At 36.3% G+C, this 22,711-nt stretch overlaps 1 protein-coding gene across 21 annotated transcripts in view; it reads right to left on the reverse strand.

Moving 5' to 3' along the window:
- Positions 1-22,711, reverse strand: part of DST (dystonin) — a 293,579-nt gene that overhangs the window by 20,979 nt on the left and 249,889 nt on the right. For all 21 annotated transcript variants that reach the window (XM_052694767.1, XM_052694838.1, XM_052694728.1 and 18 more), the window contains 13 exons: positions 21,908-22,009; positions 20,224-20,325; positions 19,002-19,175; positions 18,013-18,168; positions 15,293-15,490; positions 14,657-14,785; positions 11,583-11,753; positions 10,073-10,228; positions 9,615-9,821; positions 7,813-7,932; positions 3,353-3,522; positions 2,609-2,768; positions 1,037-1,231 (listed from right to left, as the gene is read on the reverse strand). In XM_052694767.1, the coding sequence (XP_052550727.1) occupies positions 1,037-1,231; positions 2,609-2,768; positions 3,353-3,522; positions 7,813-7,932; positions 9,615-9,821; positions 10,073-10,228; positions 11,583-11,753; positions 14,657-14,785; positions 15,293-15,490; positions 18,013-18,168; positions 19,002-19,175; positions 20,224-20,325; positions 21,908-22,009 (2,040 nt within the window). The remainder of the gene's footprint in view (positions 1-1,036; positions 1,232-2,608; positions 2,769-3,352; positions 3,523-7,812; positions 7,933-9,614; positions 9,822-10,072; positions 10,229-11,582; positions 11,754-14,656; positions 14,786-15,292; positions 15,491-18,012; positions 18,169-19,001; positions 19,176-20,223; positions 20,326-21,907; positions 22,010-22,711) is intronic.

Here is a 22,711-nt window from a genome sequence, read left to right on the forward strand (position 1 = left end):
AGTCAATGATATACAGTATTACATTTTCATAATCGTAAAAATATCTCATGCTTCCCAAAAACTTATAGGAAGCCTAAAAGCCCAGTCATGCTTTTAGCCATCTGATTTATAGTGTATTTGCAGCTTAGTTGAGAATGTCATGCCTTTATGCTGACAAATTACACAGGCGGTGCTCTTGTGGACCAGCTGGAGAAATGAGAACTGTATTTTCTGCATTGCCTACATCACTGGTTAAGCAAAACCAACTGAGAGCCCATTGGTGACTGACCTTTCCATGATTGTTAAAAAAAAGAAAATTCCACCTTTAGGTACAGTCATATTCAGACACATTTACTGTTGAAGTAACTCAGAATTTTTCCTGCTGAGAGACCGAAGAGCTGGATGAACACAGCACCCTGGGAATAGCAGGGCAGAAATTTTATAGGCAGTGGATATACTGCTATTGCTAGAGCTCCAATCAAGCATCAGCCTGAAATAGAATGCCTTCACAGAACTGTTCACTGTATTTCAGTTTTACAATCAATACAGATGGACCTATTAATTCAGGACTGGTACTAGCCAATACTGACATAGTCTCTTGTAGTTCCTGAGTGTACTCATCACAACTCAATTTCTTTCTGTAATTGTGTCAATGTAAAAATGGTTCTAGTACACAAATGTACTTCTTTTTAATAAGGCACAAAGAGTGTAAATATGATTACAATCTTCAGCTTCCTGAAACGGGAGTGAGTGCAGTTCCTAACCACTCTTCATGCTCATCTGTAACTTCAGTGATTCCCTTAGATGGTGATGTTTTTGAAACATTTGATTAGTATTTGTAGTATAGTAAAAATGCTAAGAGGTACCATTTATATATTGTTGTAAAGGGACAAAGAAAAGGTAAACTGCATGAACAAGAAAACTAATATTTTCAAACAAAATTAAATGAAATTTAGTGAGCTGAAGTGAAAATAAAATTTAATTTCTGTCAGCTAGACTATATGGTATGTCCTCTACTTCTCACACAGGACATGTAGCATCGGTATCAGTCTTTTACCTGTCGGAGAGCCTGCTCAAGTCGTGTTTGCTTGGATACTGACAGGGCACAAACTGTCTCCCAGCGAGTGCTCAGCTCCTGCATCTGTACTTTGACCCAGGACGAGTCATCACGACTGCCCTCTATAAGCTCTCTGGCAGAGCGCTTCAGAGCCTGAACACTGCTTGTTCTTTTTCCCAGCTCCTTCTGGAAAACCTAGGTACCACCAAATATGTTTGAAATGTTTAATTCATTGAGGCATAATAATACAAACAATAACTGAAAAACAACTGGTTATAAAAAGAAATACAAATATGAATTTAGTTCAGTACTGGATAACTGAAAATGATGCAAGACACACAAGTTCTGCTCATTAGATTTCATATGAAGATATTTACACTCCACTCTATCCTAATAAGACTGGAATATAATTGGAAAATGTCAGGCAGATCCTGAGAACACCCCCCGTCCTGATGCAATGCATGGGAAATGCAGCAAACTTACCGCACTGGCTTTAATGTGCTTGGTCACCACAGCACAAGAAGATCAGACAGATAAAACATTAACAATCAAGGAGAAGGTTTAAAACCATAAACCTAAAACTAAAAGCTGAAGATCTGGCTGTAGATCTCATTACATATTCATATATTTATGAGAATGCTTTCACATTCATGGGAAGAATGAGCTCCACTTATGTGAAGAAAAACCTCTTAAAATATGGTAACTGCAGCACATCATGCAGCTGATTACGACATAAGTTGTGATACATGACGGGACTTCAGAAGCAATTTGAGCACATGCTGGGCTAATTTTTATAGATAACTTCTGTTTCCAAATACTTTTTTCTTCAAGATGACAAAGTCTTCTTCTCACCAAGCAGTCACCGGATACTTGTAGAAGAGCAACTCTGATGTGTGTAGACTTCACAACCCCAGTAACTTCATCAGCTGTCCCCTCTGACATACTGACAGGAACTGCAGTTCAGAGGCATGGCCCTAGATCCCCTACTTGCTCCCATCTCCAAGAACACTTGATTGAAAAAATACTGCAGCAAATGTAGGGTTCATGGGCCTTAGTCTAGCTCTGTAACTCTGCACCATGACTTAAGCATTGCAACTGCTCTTCTCCACAGATTTACAGCAGCTCTGCAGGGTTGAAATATTCAATGCTTTTCTTTTCATAAAGGCTGCTGCAGTCACAGCAACTGCACTGGACATTTGGTTAGCAGATGTACTGAAAGAATCCTGTCTTTACCTCCGCTAAAGTTTTACAGTAAAATCATTTTTGACACCTCTTCCCATACGCACATATTCATAAATGCTAATCTGTGATGCTTGACACGATACTCATAAATACACAAGATAGCAGCATTAAATCGAATATCTGGCAGCTAATTGGTGCCAATTAGTTATTAGCAGGTTTTTTTTCTTCCAAGTCTGTTTTATAGCATTTTCCATTGTCAACAACATGTTGATGTTATAAAAATATTCCATGCTTCTAATATTACAGAATAGCCAAATAATGAGATAGAACTAAAATGCTACACTTAGGAGCAGTCTAGCAATTAAAAAAGATGAAAGTTTTTGGAATTACCTTGTGATTGTCAATCAAGTTCATCACTAAATCAATGTCACCATGCACTGGCTGATCTTCTGCTAGCTGAGGTTCAATTTTGTACAACCAATCAATGAGAGCTTGTAGAGCATCAGTAAATTGTCCGGAAAATAACAGGGCTTCCTCCAGTTTATTTTGTCTGGGGAAGTGAAATGAACACAAGAAGAAGAATAAATTTAGTTAAAAATCATTCCTTTTGAGAAAATACACTTTAAGAAAACATTTTCAGCATTAAATAGTAACCACCAAGAGCTTTAAATCAGTGTTCTCCTTTTTAAATGGGGGGAGGAAGGGATGGGGAAGAGGGGATGCTGAAATACACAGTGGGATGAACACAATTCTTTTCTGAGCTCTGAACAGTCAAGGAGTACATGTTTTGCCATCTCTGAAGTAGGTGACCTTCTTCTTGCTTCCCTAAGCTATTCTCAGACATAGACTCCTGGAGGAGACATTGGAGATTCCACACAAATAGGAATTTACCAATGAAGTTAATTGAGCAACCCAGTCCATTTGCATTGACCAGCACAAAGCACTTTCTCCAAATAAATGAGGGCTGCTCATCTGCCCCTCCCACCCGGTCTTAAATGGCAAAACAAGCCACTCTGGTTTTATTTCTACACAACAGAAGCCAAAACAGAAGAACTCTCATAAGCCTTCTTCTCAGTTGTTGAATAATTGGATTGGGTTTTTTTGGTTTTCTTTTTGTTTGTTTGTTTTTTTTACCTTTCTACTGATTTTCCACAAATTGTGTCCCATTTATCCCTTAGTTCACTCAGCATGTCATCAAGCTTCAAATTGTCATCAGCCAAGGTGGTTTTCTCTTTCAAGGAGCGTCCAGTCCTGTTTGTGGTGTCATATACAGAATGTTTGGCACCAAGAGATTTCTGGAATTCCTGTGAACGTAGAAGAAAAATACGTACATAGCATCAAATGCTTATAGATCACAGTGAACTAATCTTTGTCAAACTATTTGCAATGTAAATAGTAAATATTGTGGCAAGAAGATTCTAAGCATACTATAATTTTTTTTAGTTTGTTAGCATAGATAAAATCACATGGAACTTGACACTAACAGAGGCTGTGCCTTTTATCCCTCTCTGGGAACACAAGCAGTTCTACACCTACAGGAATGATTTGGGAAATTCCTTCTTCAGTGAGTGATGATTCCCATCCTGCCTTAGTTCCTATATCCCACATTTCAGCCAGAGGCTGCCCAAGAAACAGAAAAATGTGAAAGGACTACTAGTTTGGGAGCCATTAAACCAAACACTCTTTACACTACATTTTAAGATTTCCAACTAGTGTAGAGCACCCCAGAGGCTACAAAGATCATTCTTTTTTAGCTCACTGTGGTCAAAATGAGAGATTTCCATCCATAAGAATTTAACCCCTCTTAAGACTAACATCTGCTACAGGAAGCAAGAACTGTGTGCCAAAAGCATACAGATTTAGGTATGAGAAGCAGCCAGATGACATTTCAATAAACACAGGCAAAAGTAACAATAGCAAAAACGAAACTGTAACCCAGGGACTTTGGAAAGATAAAAGTGACAAAGCAGCTGCATTTGCCTGCCCACAGTGACAACTCCTTTGGCAAGGAGCTTTTGGAAGCTTTGCATAGAACAGAAGAACACACAGAAACAGAGCTCATCTTGAAATAGCAGAGATGTAAACAGAATTACAGGGTAAATAATTAAATAAACGAACACTGATAAAGGATTCAATCAGTCCTGCACAGCAGCTTTTGAATGACAGTAATGCTTAAAGTGTTTTATTTCATATCTCCATGAACTGCTAGTAGAAAAACAGTTAAATAAAATAAAAAAAATAATAATTAAAAAACAGTCTTGTATATCCAGAATTGAGTATTCTATCAGAAAAAAATACCAGAGAATACCTGTCAAAAAACAGTTTTTGCTCATTGTTTTCTGAAATGGAAGTTTCAGTTGCCTCTCAGAGCAATGTTTAATATAATAAAATCTGTCGTGGAAATAATTATCAGTTAAAATTCATAATTCCTCAGGGCACATAAAAACTGCAAAGATTCTACACGGTCCTACCAGCACAAGCACGACCGCTCAGCTCCAGCTTGCAAGCTGCTCCCAGCTGCTGTGCACCAGGCTGGGCCCTGGTAGCTTATGACTTTCACCAACTTTCCCATGTGTTCACAGAGTCATTAACATTTTTTAGATGGCAATCAAAGCCAGGTGGAGTGGAAGCATGCGTGAAGTAAAAAGAAGTAGGCACTGGGTCGTGCCACAGAAACTGCCTGCTTCACCAAAAGTGACTCAAGGTTCCTGATATTTTACACTGCACTGTCCTGGTTTTCTGGTTATTTTAGGAATCAGAGGGAACTGAAGATCTGAAATTGGTCAGCAAAAAAAAAAAAAAAGCATCTGTTTTGCAATTGAGTGTCTCCCCCCTATTGTTCTTTCATTTTCCTCAAATAAAACAAGGAATCATGTTTTAAGTAAGAATACAAATGCTACTATCAACCTTGAACTACACTAAAAATAAAAACCCTTTTCAAAATGAAAATAACCAGAAAGTTCCATCAACACAAATAACACATAGGTCACTGCTCCTGTTTATTTGATGACATTTATTAACTACTGAAAGCTATATGGACGTTTCCTGATGTGCACAAAGAAACTGCTGCCAGAGGAGGATCATACATTAAAAAAAAAAAAAATTGAAAGTGAACAAAGGGTTGCAGTCAATTCATTCTTTGAGAGATTGCACACACTATACTAAATCTACTTTCATTTGATATCGCAGAGGCATAACTGAGAGTAAATTTTGGTTTAAGGCATTTCAGCTGCCAAAATCAGACAGGTAACATGAATGAAATCTCAGTAATTAATTATTTACCTTCCTTCTAATGAAGACAGGAGCACACAGATAAAATTACTTAGGTTCACATAAATGCATTCTAAGAAACATCCAGCATTAGCACAGAAATGGAATGGGTGACCTACTAAGGGTTTTTCCACTCCTGACTTCTAAAAATGAGAAGAAAATTGCTGATAAACAGACCATGAATAACTCTCCAAAAGTCCCTGGCAATGCACTGGATGTAAGTGAGACAGAAAACATTTTCTTGGCTTTTCTCTTTCAGGGCCTTTTTTTTCTTTTTTTGGCAGTAACAACTGGCAATGAGCAAGTCCAAATTATTGCTTACAGCACACACGCAGCACACATTCAGTTCAGATAGTAAAATCACTAACTAAATGGAGCAAGGAAAGCTTCAAGGTTGGACAGAAAAGACAAAGACTGACAAAACGGGTATATGTGGGAGTGGAAGGAAAAGACTCAAAATACAAGGAAGGACATTGCAGTGCTGGGAGGTTTGACAGCTCATTAGAAAACAATCGAGTTGATTTCTTGGCAATGGGGGAAGGCGGTTGTTTGAAGTCTGAAGTCACAAAGTTCACGGGTCTCCCTCTCTCATGCACTTTTTATTTATCTTTATTTGTGTTTTTCACCAAAATACCAGCTTCAGTCCTAATGTCCCCATGCCACATTCTTGCCTGCTCCTTATTAAAGGATTCAAGAACTTAAGAAGCTATGTTCTGCAGGTATTTAATGCATAAAGGAGATGTAGAAAATCTGTCATTGAGGGAACTGATGAATATGCCAATCTGCATGAGGAAGTCAGGGCTCCTAAAATGTGCTGCTGTACATATAAAGGACAAGTAGGACATGAAGTTTAAAACTTCTGAAGAGAGGATAACAGAAGGGCAGAATGTCAAACCCCAGGACCTCAAAGGACCTCAAAGAAAAGTTAGAATGTTTTGACTGTACTCACAAGAAGTTTGAACGTTTTATTAAAAAAAGAAGAAAGAAACAGAGGGATTAAAATATTGATAAAGTCAGAGAATAGAATAAAGATGAACTTAAACAAAAGACCTTTTTCTAAATGCTCAGAATTTACTTCAAGTTCTGGCAACAGTGATCCCAGAATAAAGTACAACTGCAGATTTAGCACAACAGAATGTTAATGCACGTTTTATCTAAAAGCTTTAACACCAAACACAGGTAAAACTATTTTTGCTTGGCCAACAGCCAACTCTTTTACACTGAAGCAGAACATTATCCTGCTGGATAAACAATACCTAAACAATACTTAAATCGTAATAAAAATGAAAATTATAAAAATATGAAGCAGACTGATGCATTAACCACTCATGCAGGGCAAAAACTTGCCAGAGGTAAAAAAACAATCATGAGAAACTACACACAGAGGGAGAGAGATGAGATGCAAAACTTTGTGTATATTCTGTAGAATAAAATAATACTGTAAAAAGTAGAAGACTAAAGTCAATATGAAAAGTAGAAGAAAATGTATGCCAGAATTGAGGAAAAAAAAAAAAAGATCTTTCAACATTTTGTCTCTGATAAATCTGCTTCAAGATGAATCTTTGGATACAGACTGTCTCTGAAGATTCAACCAGTCAGCCACACTATTCTCACTAATACATCATTCAATGCTTTACAAAAGTAAAAATGAAGTAGACTTCCTCTGTCCTTCATTTTGTTCTGACTGACGTAACTGTAGAGCTCCCTTCAACTTCACATCAACTTTACTTGTTTGAAAAGCCACATTAACAGAGGAGATTGCTACATTTTCGCCTGTAGTAGCTGGGTTTGTGGAAAAGTGCGCCTGGAATTTTGAATCCTATGCAGAGAAAGCACCTTTTCTACTAACAGTGTCAATTGTACTTTCTGGAGACTTCCATTAATAATGCTTAAAAAGCAACTGCCTGTGAGAATGCCAATTATTTTTCATCCTTGAGATAATCCTCTAGTATTACAAGGAAAATCCCAAAGAAGTAACTGGGTGGCAAATGTGTGTTGTAAGGACAGAAAAAAAAGATTCCTTCTCTGATAAAGTATTACTTTTTTTTCTTGTTTTCCTTTTTTTTTTAAAACAAAAGAAAAGTTTTCATAGTGCTGTATAATTATGGCTTTTCTATTCAAAATTAATCATTCCACCACAGACCAAGTTCTTTGAAAAGCATTTGTTTTGAGTCCTCACTTGTAACATGGCATTTGGTTTTATGCTAATAACACTTTCATTGCAGTGAGTCCAGAAGTCCACCTTCCTTGCTAGTTGTATGCAGTACAAGGCTGACAGACTTACATTTAACTGGGCATCTTGCATTTCAGCAGTCACAACTCACCTTATGCTGTGCAAGCTGCATCTTTATTTTATCAGGGTCATTTGCAATTTCAAGATCTGAGTCCAAAGACTTCTCTGATTCTTCTAGCCACTCCATAAGTTTGTGCCAGGCTTCATGGAACTGTGGAAAAGTGAGATATGTAGAGTTAAGAACACACTGATGCTTAAAATACTCCACAAACATTCAGCCCTGACCAGTTCTCTGCAGGCAAGTACTCTGCATATTTGGGAAAGGCTTGGGGTGATTTTTCTCCCTAACCTCTCCAACCAACCTGTGGACTTAATCACTGGACTTAGCCTCCTTTCATCCATATGAATTAGTAACCTCTTACATGCACGATCTGTATGTAAGCCCAATATGCACCTTTCACAGACATACTCGTAACTCCCATCGATGTGCTTGTCATTTGAATTCCTGCATTTTTAATACTGAATAAAAATACAGCAAGAATGGGGATTTGCTACTGTCTACATGGGACAACAGCTATAAATCACTGGGGAAAACTGAATGGATGACTGTCCAAGATCTTCCCTGAGAGGTTCAAAAATGCTCTCATGTATCAAATGCTATCTTTGTGGGCACTGAACAGATTCTTCATCTTCCTTCCTTTCTCAACAACAGTACTTCAGGAAAGGAAGCAGAGTAAGACTAAAGATTCAACCAGCTTTCACAAAGTGGCAAGCCTTTGGGACTAGACTTTTAATAGCTTGTTGTTTCTCTTTGTGTTTTTTTTGGGTTTTTTTGTTTTGTTTTGTTTTGTTTTGTTTTTTGAATTCTTTTTGCCTGGCTGCCTAAATATGAAAGTATAAAGAACTAATTCAGCCCTATTTTTCAGGGCTGCAGATCAGGCCTTGTGAAACTGATACCTGTCAGTATTCTTTCTTCACTCTGCCCAGACAGTTGTCATTCTAAATAAATAAAACTAGTTGCATACAGCTTTTCAAAGTGAAGGAAGTTGAGATCTTTTCTACTGTACATGTCATTTTAGAACTGCCATGTGTGTAAATGCACAGGAAAAATTGCTGGGATTTTTTTTTTTTAATGTTCATTTTATGGCATAATGTTTGCTCAAACATACGCCCCTAAAAAAGTTCTTATTCTAGCAACTGAGTAGCAGTAACAATGAAGAATGAAAGTGGTTTGACTGTGAATATGATCAAATCCTCACTTGACTAAGAAAACCTAAAACTTCTTACTGATGATATTACATTCCTCTCACACATTTTACATGTTATCATTTATGTTCCTCAGTGAGGGGAACATGAATCTAAAGAAAATAAATGAATGCTCCCCAGTAAGGAAACGTCTGTAAAAAACTCTACAAGTTCTTAATGAAATAAATTGAGAGATCTTAGAAGATGATGTTAACTACCGTAAGAACCTGAGGAAGTGATGATTATTAACAAAGAGACAAAGCAAATAAAGGAAGAAAATACTAAGCAATTCTAAGCAATACTCGTACAGACTAGCAAAAGGTATTCATCACATTTTTAAAATATAAGGGGTTGATTGTGTAACTTCTCTTTGCGGACAGATGGCACTGCTACACATCTGGAACCCACACTGCAACTTTCTTCTTTCAGATCATCCTGTATTGCAGACCCAAGTTATTGCTCTGGTTGAAAATGAAGACTTCACCTTCCAAATGAAGTGCGCTATGACTGAATCACAGAAATTGCTCCTCTAACTTAACGGAGTCTGTTACACTAACCCAGACAAAGCTGAAAGTGCTTTAAAGCACCATATACTTCAAGAGTCTGGATATAATTTCAGCTAAGTTCAAAGAGTTGTACAACAATTACCTGTTTGGCTCGTTTCCTTGCATCATCCAAAGCTCTTCCCCTTTCGACTAAACGCTGAACTACTTTTTCCCATCTACTCTGTACACTAATCAGCAGATTCTTAATAAGGACTACGTCTTGTTTCTGGCTGAAGTATTTCAAATGGGTACCGGTTTTGTCCAGCTCTATGATCTGATCTCGATGAGAATTCACCTCTGTGGCAAAAACCTTAAAAAATAAATAAATAAATAAATAAATAAATAAAAAGAGAGAAAATTTTTGTAAATAATATATTACTCGTGTACTGAGTAAACAACGAAAAAGCACAGCGATAAAGAAAGATATAGCAGTAAGCATAAAATGCAGTTTAAAACAATTCAACTATTTCTGAATGCCAGTGTTACAGAGTTGATTTGAACATTGTTCAACTGTCTCAAAAGAGTGGGAGAAAAACATTACACATCTGTTTCTGTACATACCTTGTGTTCATCAATTTGAAACAAGACAGTGTCCAAGATAAGACTTGGCCGAGAAGCTGCAGTTAGAGTTTGCTCTGCCTGCGTGAGCCAATTGATGAAATCTTGAAGTGAGTTGTGGAACTCCATTGCTAAATTGAGGGCCTCTTCCAGTTTGGTCTGTAAAGAAAGGTTATATCTTAATAGCAGCGGATATTATGCAGGGTATTCAGCTGAGTAAACTATCTTAATTGAGCATTTTGGAGTAAGCCATTTTAATTTAACATTAACATTTTTGAACATTCTTTCAACTCAGAATTTCTGAGTTTTGTATTTTAAAATAATTGCCTGTATTTGAGACTATTAAAGAGGATGGATAGAAATTTAACAGTAAAACTATTTATTACAGATGGGTATAAATACAGCATCTAGGACTAGGATAAATTTTATACATTAGAACATTAAATTTTGTGGTAGTTAATTGTAAGGAGACATGTGGCTTTTATTTATTTATATATTTATTTGCAAAACTAGTAGAATACCAGAAATCTATGATGGTAGTGCACTTGGAAAGAGCCTCAAAGTACTCATCCAATTTATTCTTTTGCACTAAAGAAATAACAGGTTGGCTTAGATCACTTCTGTCTAATACTGTACAGCTGTCATTTTTGTTACCTGAACTGAGACTATATTTGGATAGAGAATGTTTTCAAACTGTCAATATTGTTGGCCTAGCCAAGCAATCCAGACTTATATCTTTCTATAAGAAGACGCTCAAATTGTGCATTAATTCATCTGACACTCTTCCATTATACTTAAGAGACACCATCAGTCTTACTTTAAAATACAACTAAGTTATGAGTTAATTATTTCTGCCTTATACACATTAGGGGCGAGGAGAGAATTTCTGTGTAATTATTGACTTTCTTCGCTGCTTCACTGAGGTAGAGCAAATGCACTATATTTCATGAAGGGATGAAAGAAAAATGGAATTATTAATTTAAAAAAATGTATGTTGCACATCAGTGAAATCATGCTATTGATCTACTTATTGATCTACTTAGAGCACAAGGAAGTCACTTGAAGTGGCAGAAGGCCAAGCCTTTGGGAATTTCAAGGGAAAATGGATAAAAGCTAGGAAAATTAATGCAGCAATTCTGTATTGAGAACAAAATAAACTTGAACCATCAAATAATTTAACTCTTTCTTTCATGTCTGTGATCACTGTAATAAAAAAAAAAAACAAACAGAAAAGCCCTCACTCTATAAAGTTAGTATTATTAGCATCAGTTAAGATATTTCTGTAGAATAACATGCCCTTCTCAGCTATCCTGCCCTCCAGTTATAGTTAATCAACTTCTCAAACCCGTTTTTCCCCAGTATTTGCTTAAGCAAAATAATGAATTCTGCACAACTATATCTACAGTTGATTTTAAATCTAAAAGACTAAGCAAGCTTGCATGTATAAAAGGACAGGACATTAACAGTCTTAAATACATGATTTACACTTCTATTGTTACGTATAAACACATACTTTTCTTTCACCAAGCTTCGTTTGTACGGATTCCCACTTTTCTTTTAAGTTATTTATGTCCTGCTCAACATTTGTTTCAGCAGATTCTGGGCATCTTGCAAGCATCTGCTGGCCTTTCTGCATTAGACACTTATATGTCTCTTCTTTGGCTTCAAAGGCAGCACAAAGTTCCTAAATAAAAAAACCAATAGAAAGTAAGTCAGGTAGAAATTCAATACTCTTTATTAACGTTAGCATTCCTCCCCCAACATTTTGTGGGTATGATTAAGACTAATAAAAGAAACATATGTAATTCATAAACAGCCAAATGAACAAAGAAAGGGCCCAATTCTTCAGGAAATGAGAACTTGTATTGTCTGTCAGATGTTCTTTCTGAGATGCAAAGCTTGGCAAAGAGAATACTAGGCACTTATCTCATTGCACAAGATTTCCTACAACTTTGTTGGTTTACCGTCCATCTGCAGCTAAAACACAAAAAGTGTCAGCATTATACAGCGCGCTGAAAGCCCAGACACATCCAACACACCTTCGAAAGCAGGTGGGACAACCTGGGAGGGCTGTTTTATGGTACGTCTGGTCTTGTGTTTTGTCTGTATTTTCCTTCACTCACTACACAAAAGCAAGATATTTTACATATATACAGAAAGCTGGAAAAATAATGGCAATTGTTGTTCTACCTTCTAACTACTCAACTCACTATTCTCTTTTAACCACGTTGAAGGTGAGGTGGCAAGAGAACTGGAACTCACATACATTCCCCTCATTCAAAAGTGCATTTCCAAAATTTGCAACAGACACTTGAAAATGCACTGAGGTTGGTGCAGACTCCCAGATGGAGATCTTCTTCCAGATGAACAGTAAGTGGCTTGCAGATGGGAGGAAAAGAACCTTTTCTCTGACTCCGAAGGAAAAAATGTAAACTCAGTATTTTCTGTGGGTTAAGAGGTATTGGTCACAGGATTGTATCTGATTAAAGAGGACAGCAAAGCAGGAAGAAGGTTCCACCGTGAACTAAGATTCCAGAAAGCTTTGCCCCTTCTTCCCAAGAACACTGTTGTCACCTCATCTGCTTTTTTCTTATGTTCCCAAACTCCCCAAAATATTTCTAGTTTCCTTAACTTTCCAAAGCACCTTTTTCTGCTGCAGTGCAAGAACCCCTCAGAAGTAAATGTAGGGAGCACAGCACAAGCGAGACACGGCACGCCAAGTATGGCCTGAAACACTGGGGCTGGGCTCAGGGGAAGCCAAGGAGGCCTCTCTGCAAGCCTCTTTCCTGCTGGTGTCCAGTAACACCTCTTCATATCTCTTTTATTCCCGGAGCTGCCTTAGCTGGAAATGCTACCCACAACTCCATTTATGAACTGATTACAGTTCAGGGATCTTTTATTCATGAACGTAGAAACAGACCTTATACTCAAGATGATGATTCATAATGTTATTTCCACGGAGAAAACACAATAAAACATAGAGCAAAAATTTCTATTTCAGTTTCAGGTCACAAATTAATATAGTTTGTATCCCTTAAGAGCAAGTTGAAATTTGGAACTGACAATAAATTGTTCTCAATCTGACAACCCATCTCAGCATTTCAGTTGCCAAAAAAACAATTTACACAGAGCTGCATAGATGCACTGAATTTAACTAAACTGAAATAAAATCCTATATTTTAAAACTTATGTGCCTTCAAGGATAATAGCAAGACAATATCTGCAGTTGTATGACAATCCACAACATAGCATTGGCTTTTAAAATGCATAGTTAGGAAATGACTGTACATATGTACATACTACTGGGGACACATTCACACTTGTTCCAACAATTCAGATTTAAGATTCCTTTAATCTGTAAAAACTGGTTTGCTGATTTGCATAGAATATACCAAAGAAAAATTCTGATACATTTCAAGGAAAATTTTTTGGTCTTCATCTGATTCCATGTCCAGGATAAAAAAAATAGAAAGAACACTGGTTCTCCCAGGTTCTTGGTTACACAGCCCCCATCCTTGCAGGAAGAAAGATTTTGTTTATGTTTGGGTCTTTTGTTGTTGTTTTATTTGTTGTGGGTTTTTTTTTTTTTTTTTTTTTTTTTAACAGAATGAGAGAGATTGGAGGGGGGTGTCAAAGAATTAAGATCCTTTCTATGTATCACACTTGTTTCCTGTCATAACTGATTTGGAAACTATAAATGCTATTCCTCTGAAAAATAGTTACTGGTAAATTTTGAAAAAAAGGCTGCACATCTGTGGGCAAAACCTTTTGCATCATTCCAAAATAAAATGTGATTTATTAAGCTGTGACAATGCAGTGTTAGTGGAAACTGTGCCAGGCATCTTAGAGCTCTAAGTTAGTTCAGTAAATATCACTCTCACAACTAAGCAAAGAGGTCAGAATTTCAGATCACTGGGCTTGGGCTTATATCCAAGCCTAACAGCACAGCAGGTTTTATACAAGTGGAGCACTATGGACCACCTTCCTCTGAGGTAAGGCTTCAAAAGTTAAAGTGTCCTTTATCAAGCTTTGTGGCCCATAGGGGAAAAAATCCATAGTTTTTCTCTTATAAAGGAAGGAAGGGAAGGAATAATTCAGACATCCTGATCAGATTTCCATTTCTAATTAAAGCAGAGTCTTTATGACCTATTAGTCCTAATTACATCTGTGCTAATGATGATTTCAATGTCAGCATTGGTTAAATAAAGAATAAAAGATGAATTCCCTTGATTCAAGGTCCAAATGAATGTGGAACCCTTTTAGATTGGTCTTCATATCTGAGAAAGAGCATAAATGGTAGTTATGGGGACAGAAGAGGGAAGGAGCACATGAATCACTGAAAACTCTGTAAATACTTTCTGCTTTCCCTTCTGAAAACAAGGATAATGGCTAAGCTTTGGGCACCTCCCAAATTACTACTTTCACTCCACTGAAAATAACAGTGCTGTTGTGAAGGCTATTAAATTTTTTAAGATACAGTACAGACATTGTGATATATAGACCATGCACTGTATTTAGCATAAATATTCACAAAAGATAGTTAGTCCTGAAATGCAATTTGCAAAGCTTTCTAATACTGATACTTACCATATGGGTATTAAGCTGTTCTCTTGCTGTTTCTGGTAAGCCTCCAACAGGTTTTGATGCCAACAGTTGACGTTCAGTGTCTGTCAGCCATTGCTGCATATCTTCAACTTCACCATGGAAACCTTGGGCCTAAATTATACCACAGCATTTTAGAGCTTACTTAAATGTTTTCCATCCAAATTCTAGTTCAGATGTAGAACTATATTGGCAACAGATTCAATCAGGTATTTTCAGTAATCAGAGGAAATGAAAGAAAGAAAAACAGGAAAGGAAAAACACAACAAAACCAAATTTAAACTACCTCCATCTATCATAATGAAAAAGTATAAAAAAACATGGAAATCCTGAAAGAAGGCTAAATGAGCCACTGTGAGATCAATGTTTTCCCTGAGTAATATATGTATACAGAATCTTCAGCCTTTAAAAATAAATAGCCAAAAGCTGAGGTCTTGATTCAGCCTTGTAGAAGACAAAGGACAGCTGTGGAAAGCTCAGCTGGATCTAAACGTTAGCCAAATTTAGCAGTGTCTGCATTACAGCTTTCACTGAGGTCAATTTCCAGTGCATTTCTAGTATTTTATGTAAAAAGACACTTTTTTTCTGAGTTATCTCTTTCTTTTATCATTTCCTGCTCACCTGAATCAAGGCACTGTCCAGCTGCTGTTTCCTTTGTTCTGTTTTTTCCAACACATTTTGCCAGCGCTGATTCAGAAGTTCCAACTTGCTCTGTAAATTGCTTGCTTCTTCAACGGCACTTGATTCAATCAGGTCATTTCCTGCTTTCTTAACTGCTTCTACTGTAGACTGATGAGCTAAAACATCATTCTGTAGCACCTACAATTGTAACACAGCACGCATGACTGGCTATGTTGGTAAGTTATTCAATAAAGGCAAACGTAACCAACCTGGTTCTAACCCAGTGACAAAACAGTAGCTTACAATTAGCACAGATACACAGCTACAAAAAGCTAATCACTAGCCTAACTTCAATCAAAAGCAATAACAGACCACTCTGCCAGAATGCTGTGTTTTATTTTTATATCATGGGAAAAAATGTATACATTCTTTCTGAATATATATCTTTCTGAAATTGAGCTTTCTGGCACTGCTGGTGAGGATGCACATCTGAGACATCCAGTATCACTTCATCTTCCTTCATTTACTACGTACTTTCTTTAACAGCACTTTTCTTTGATTATGAGGGCAAGGTGTGAAAACAGTACTATAAATAGTATTGCTGACTCCTCCTGAAGCAGTAGGCTAAGGAGAGAAAGGAACAAGAAGACAACATTCTGACTGCCCCTATGTCTTTTTTCTCATGTAGTCAGGCTAGCAGGACACTTCAATCGTCCCAGGAATTTACAATGCTTAACACTATTAAGACCCCTACTATTAAGACGTGGTTTAAGATCTGTTGCCATCAACCACAGTAGAACCATAAACGACAAAAAGTATGTTTAGGAAAAATAAGCTGTTTTCAGAAGGATTAAAGAAAAAAATAAAGAGAAATCTTGAAAGTACCAGGAATGAAGAACAGGAAAAGACGATATGCAAAATGGTTAGAGGAAGGGAATGATAAACTGCACCTAAGAAACTCAACTTTTTGCCTACTCTCTTCCAGAAGATGTCGTTCAAACTTATGTCCACCGAAATGCTAGCATAAGGACATAAAAAGAAAAGAAAAAGCTAAATACAAAGGAACTTTCTTTACTAAAACAGTGATCAGGCACTGGAATGGGCTGCCCGGGGAAGTAGCTGAATCACCATTCCTGGAAGTGCTCAAGAAATGTTTAGATGTGCTACTGAGGGACATGGTTTAGTGGGGAAATATTGGTGGTAGGTCAACAATTGGACTAGATGATCTTGAGGGTCTTTTTCCAACCTTGGTGATTCTATGATTCTAACTTTTGAATAAAATACACAGACCAAATCACAATGAAAAAGCAAGTCACAAGCAGTCTTTGTATACAGCATATGCACACCTTTGCTTTAATTCTTCTAAGCCAAGCTCTGTAAGGTATTTGTTATTTTATTTTCCTGATTGACAAAAAAAAAAAAAAAAAAAAAAAAAAAAAAAAAAGGATATTCACACAAGCAGATGCATCTTAATCCTTCCTTCCTGCTGAGACTCACTAGGAACAAGGTCTATTCTTTCCAAAGTTATTCAAGAGATGCATGTTTTTCCAGGCTACCACAGGATGCACTACTGTGTGAACTTTCTAACCTATAAATTCTATTTTACAAAACGGAAGTAGATTGGTTGATGAGTTTGCAGAACTCCTTCAGTACTGAAGGCAGATGAAGTCGTGTATGGTATCTGGATGCCTCTTCAGTAGTAAACACTGTGATTCAGTAAGAATATAAAAGTTTCCACAGAGGGGAAGGTGGACTTATAAACTGTTTCTTGTTGTTTTTTCTTTTTAAAGAGTCTGTTTCTAACAGTAGTTGTATGGGGCACACATATATTTTACTCTGCACAGGTTCCCAATGATTACCTGAAGAGATTCAGAAGCCGCATAGCTGAACTGACACAGACAATGAATATGTCTTAATTATCTGTGCACTGTCAATTTCAGTCTATTCTCTGTAAATCCAAAATGAACTCTGAATAATTTTCACATCAGGCCAAAAATAAAGAGACAGACATGAAGGAAAGGATTTATGAGGTTAGTAAGAAATCTAAAGAGATAGAGAAGATCTTTTGCTCTTTAGAGATGCTTTTCTAAATAAACAATGAAAGCATTCTTCCACCAGCTCTAAAGCCACATTAACCAGCAAAATGCTATTAAAAAAAACCCACAAACCACCACCACCACCACCAAAACCCTACACTGTATGTAGAAAGATAAAAAGATGGAGACATGGATATCCCTGAAATTTGCTAAGAGTTTCAGAGAAGCACTCAGTTGGCAGGACCCAAACAAGACACAGTTGTGCAGATTTCAGAACTGCAACTCTCTTTATTTCTGACCAAAAAGAACAAAGATGTGTAAAGGTCAAATGTGTTTTCTAAGACCTGGCCTAAACAGAACTAGTCAAAGAGTTTATTGCTTCAAGGAGATTTAATATGCTCAATGACTTTTCAGTTCCCTGGATCAAATGAAGGTGAAAAGAGGTGGAGACCAGGGTCAGCTGCTCTTTTTTGGCTACGTTATTTGCACAGCAAATGCAAGGAAGAAAGGAATATAGAACAGAAACAGAAAAGATATTAGATTTTCCACATTACTTCAGCTATAATCTGCATCTTGAAAATTTCTATAAAGAACTATTTATCAAGAGCAGAGTTTCACTACAAGACTCATCACTAAGATAAACATCAAACAACATTTCATTTAATATTTCTTGTAATTACATACATGATGTTTGGCAAGTTCAATTTCAATAGCCTTGGGGTCTCCACCCACGGGTTTCTGTTCGTTCAGCAAGTCTTCTGTATGCGTCAGCCATGTAAGTAACTCATCCAGGGCATGCTGGAACTGCCCCAAGGCTAACAAGGCACCTTCCAGCTTGTGCTATAGTAAAAATAAAATAAATTAACAATGAAATGATTTCACGATGCTATTGAATTGGCTTAAATTACCATTAGTCACCATAATCCAGAGCAGAGTCCACACTTATGATAGCATAAAAAAGAGAGACAAACAGCTATTCAACACAGGAACTGCTTTGTAGTCAGACCTGAGTTAGCAAATCCATTGTAAAGCCTTATGTTCTATGCTTAAAATCCTGATCTCCGAAGATCCCATGTAACCAGAGCAGAACTAAGATTGCAAGCCCTTCTCATCAGAGATGTGGCAATAGTTTTCATCTTTTAAAATATAATTTCAATATAAATGCATCTTGAGGCATCATCTTCTTTAAATGTTTTTTTGCACTAAAATGATTCAATTAAAAAAAAAACACCACACCTCTTCAAAGCACTGCAACTTTCTCTCTTTGATAATTCAATATTTTGTAAAGAACATGAAACATTTTAATATTCATATTTTAAAGAAGAAAGCTTTAAGAAAAAGTGCTCAGTTCAGAAGCTAATAATGATTTTGCAAATATGAACATGCTTTTAACTGCTACTTTAAATGTCATCAAATAATCAAAATGAAATAATAATGATTTGACTTTACACTGCTGACAGAGGAAGTGACAGAAGTTCTGCTAAGAGTTTTTTAAAAACACCATAAAAGCAATTTAGTAAATTACTGAAATTAAAATTCCATTAAGTATAGTTCTGTAACTTCCAAACAGAAAATACCAAATACATAAATTGTTACAAACATTATGCATAATGAAAAACTTTTCTCATAAAAACAAAGTCATGAATGAAGCCTCCACCTTCAGGTTTATTTACCTGTCGATTTATAATTTTTTCTTCTAGGCTGTCCCACATTAGTCTGAGCTCTGAGAGAGGGTCTTGTACGGTGTGCTTGTCACTTTCCTGCGTTACCTTCTTCAGCAATAGTTCTGCTTGATGGTTCAGTCTTTCCATTTCTATCTGCTGTTGATAAGCTTCTGTTTTAAATTGCTACAGTAAATAGAAAAAGAATAAAAAATAAACACATATCGTAATGCCTTTCTTGAGCATAGCACATTCCAGCAATACTTACAAAACAGTACAGCACTGTCAACTTTCATAAATTTGGGGGTTAGTTTTCATGGGTAAAAATGCAGGTAAAATACAATTCAGATGGTTCAAGTTAATTCAAAATATAAAATAAAGTCTTATTATCCCACCAGATACTGCTAACAGTAAGCAGAGGAGAATAAGGATACCCAATAGAAAAATACTCTCTAATGATCTTGCTGGTTTGTAAACAAGACAGAACTTGAGTAATTTCTAACTCTTGTGGTTGCAGCAATATAACACTTTAAATAGAATTATTCTTCAAAAGACCTGAGAGCAACCTTTCTTTAGTACAACACCCTCTTGTACAGACAACTAAGGCACAGTCTGAATATAATTTGCAGATGTATGTTTTTCTGAACATACAGATGGAAGATAGAGACAGTTTGAATTCATATCATGATATCATAGATAAAGAAAACAATCTGTCCACAATCAAAACATTTTACAAGTCAGGAATAAAACCAAGGATATTCCCCAATTATTACACATCCCTACTTTTTATTTAAAATATGTTGCACAGTCAGGGGGATACTTAGTCAAATAATCATATGGACAGGTTTTTGACTTACAGATTATTGGATGTATTGGGAATGACGCAGTACCATGTTAGAACACTTAGAGAAAGCCAATAATGGCGGAAGTGAATCTCTGAAGGCATTTTCTCAAAGCATCAAGGAAATTGTTTATTGTGGAAGACAGAAAATTCAATCATAACAAAAGAACCCTCTTTATAAACTTACAGCTTTTGAAAGAGAAGGAATGCTACCACTAGTAATGTAATCCCACCAAAGTCTATTCCAAAGCCATCTGTCATATATTTTATAATGTAAACTATGCAATGAAATGTTATTTCAAATTTTCATACAGATCTTTTCTTTAAAACTGAAAACTGAAAGTTGCTTAAGAGTCATGAAAAATTCAGAATACTCTAAACAATATTTCATACCTTAAGTTCCTCAGTTTGCTGCTTCACTGTCTCCAAATCCGTTCCAACTGGGGACATGGATGCTAACTTGATGCCAGCAATGTCTACCCAGTCAAATATTGCCTGAAAATCACAATATGAAACTAAAGATGAGCAAGGAGAAATAGTATCATGTTTAAAAGTTGTAATAAGATCTGAATTTATTTTACTTCAGAGAACAATATTGCTATGCTCTTTAAAATAAAACAGATTTCTTTAACAGATCCTACGTTCTTGACAATGCAAAGGCTTAAATATTGGATCAAGTACTCCATTAATCAGTACAAGAATATATGCTGCTGTTATTAGCAACAACATTCCCCACTTTACTTCTTGAGTAAAATCAGCAAATTTTATTAACTCTATGAAAAATAAGTACAAGACAAACTCTCAGTTCCATGTCATATGGGGCTAAGATGGTAGGCTGTGGCTGAATGATATGACAATTTATATCATGATTATTGAAAAGCAGTAATTAACAAACTTCTACTGAAGAGCAATGTTATCTGTGTGAAGAATGTGGAAGAAGACCCATTCAGTAGATATTAGGTTCTGAACTAAGCCATAAATAAGCTTGACTGAATCTCCTTAGGATAACAGATTTACAACTTCCATCAGTCAATGAAGCGCACACAGTTGCGAGGCGTTATGAGTACTACTTTTGTTCCTTACAGAACCTCAAGAACATCCTGCTTACAGATTAACAACAGCTACATCAATCTCAGCAATTGCACAGGGGAGAAAGCACCTCTGGTAAGTTCTTTTTGCCTCTGTCTGTTATCCATGATTCATGAGGGAGAAATGGGTAGGAGTTCTTGTCACAATGGCCTACAGTTCTCTGATGTAAGAACTACCTTCAAGAGGCTCAACAGGATGAAGCAGCTACAGTACAGCTAATGATCTGTCCACAACACTTTCATATCGTCTACTGAAATGTGCACCAGAAGGCATTAAAATACACAAAGTACCAAGCTTATACAAACACAAAACCACAAAATATTTAAAGCAATGGCAATGATACTAATGTAACCCTGCACATCAACCTTGGCATAGTATGAACAGAGTATCTGGAAAAAACAAATAATGAGGTGCACAGAAAAACACGCATGATGTGTATTATTATTGTGTGTTCTGCTGCTTAATCTGCACTGACTACATGAAAAACTTGCCTCAGCATCATGTGAAACACGATTATTTTGTGCTTCAAGGGTTTAATGAAACCAGAAGGACATTTTTAATTGGCTAACATGAAGGGTGGAGTAAAACTTACGTTCTTTAACTGTCTTCCATTCAAGGAAAATAGCAGCAGTGAGTATATTGACCAATAATCTGTTCCTTTCAGATCATATGACTTTATTATACCAAACTTGTCTATCATGTGAATTACTATCAAACTGTGAGCAGGATTACTATGAAATTGTGTGGTATCAAAAAAAAACTCTGCACTTGCCAATAAGCAAGGAGATTTTACCATGGAATCTGGATATAATGCAATATGTGAACAACACGAAGAGAACAAACCAACAGAAAACACCTGCTTGCTGAATATTCAGTATAACCAGTGATGCATTACTTGTCACCCACTCAATCACGTTACATTTTAAATAAAACTACATATCCTATTAACTCAATATTGGATTAGGTATCAGGTGTATCGTCATCTTACCTGCAGTCCATCTTGGTACTGAACAGCTGCCTGCATAGCTTCGGCAAGCTTATCCACTCGCTCTTTCCATGTTTTGTTTAAGGCATCCCAGGCAGAGTTCAGCTACAAATAAGTGCAATTTACACCATTAGACAAAAACAATTTTTCTGCCATATAATTTGCATTCACTAAATAGATATTGCTCAGTAGCTCCAATAAATCAAACATGAATATTTCATATTCACTCCATATTAAACCTCTTGTTCTATCATTGCTTAGCTTCCTTCAGAATGCACTTGAGGTTTTATAATACAGAAGTTGCACAGTTCAACACTGACGACATATTTATTAACATAGGGATTATAGTCAGTATGGGAAATGTCAAATCATTTGCAGTTGAATCTTTAGAATAAAAGTAGCATAAAAGAAAATTACATTACAAAATGTGAGAGAAATTATAAGTCTTTTGTAGTTGTGAACAGGACTGGTCCCAGTTAAGATACTTTGCATAAAGCATATGAAACTTATTCTTGCATCATTTTCACAAGAAATAGTCATGTATTGCATTAATCAGTAATTTTTTAAATGTCCTCTACAAAAAATTAATCCATAAAGCAATAAAATCAATTTTTCTTTATATTCAAATCTGAGCAAAAGGCCAACCTTAATTTAACACAAAGCCTTCAGAGAAATCTCACTTCTGGTCCCAAAATTTTATTTTCAGAATTTCTTAGAGGGCAGGGAACACTACTATCAGCTGATCAAGAATTTATGAAGTTTACTGCAAAACTAATGCCTCCCACCTTATTATGTTATCTTACAATG

This window comes from Tympanuchus pallidicinctus, unplaced genomic scaffold, assembly GCF_026119805.1.
Source record: "Tympanuchus pallidicinctus isolate F22 unplaced genomic scaffold, pur_lepc_1.0 scaffold1, whole genome shotgun sequence".
Lineage (NCBI taxonomy): Eukaryota > Metazoa > Chordata > Aves > Galliformes > Phasianidae > Tympanuchus > Tympanuchus pallidicinctus.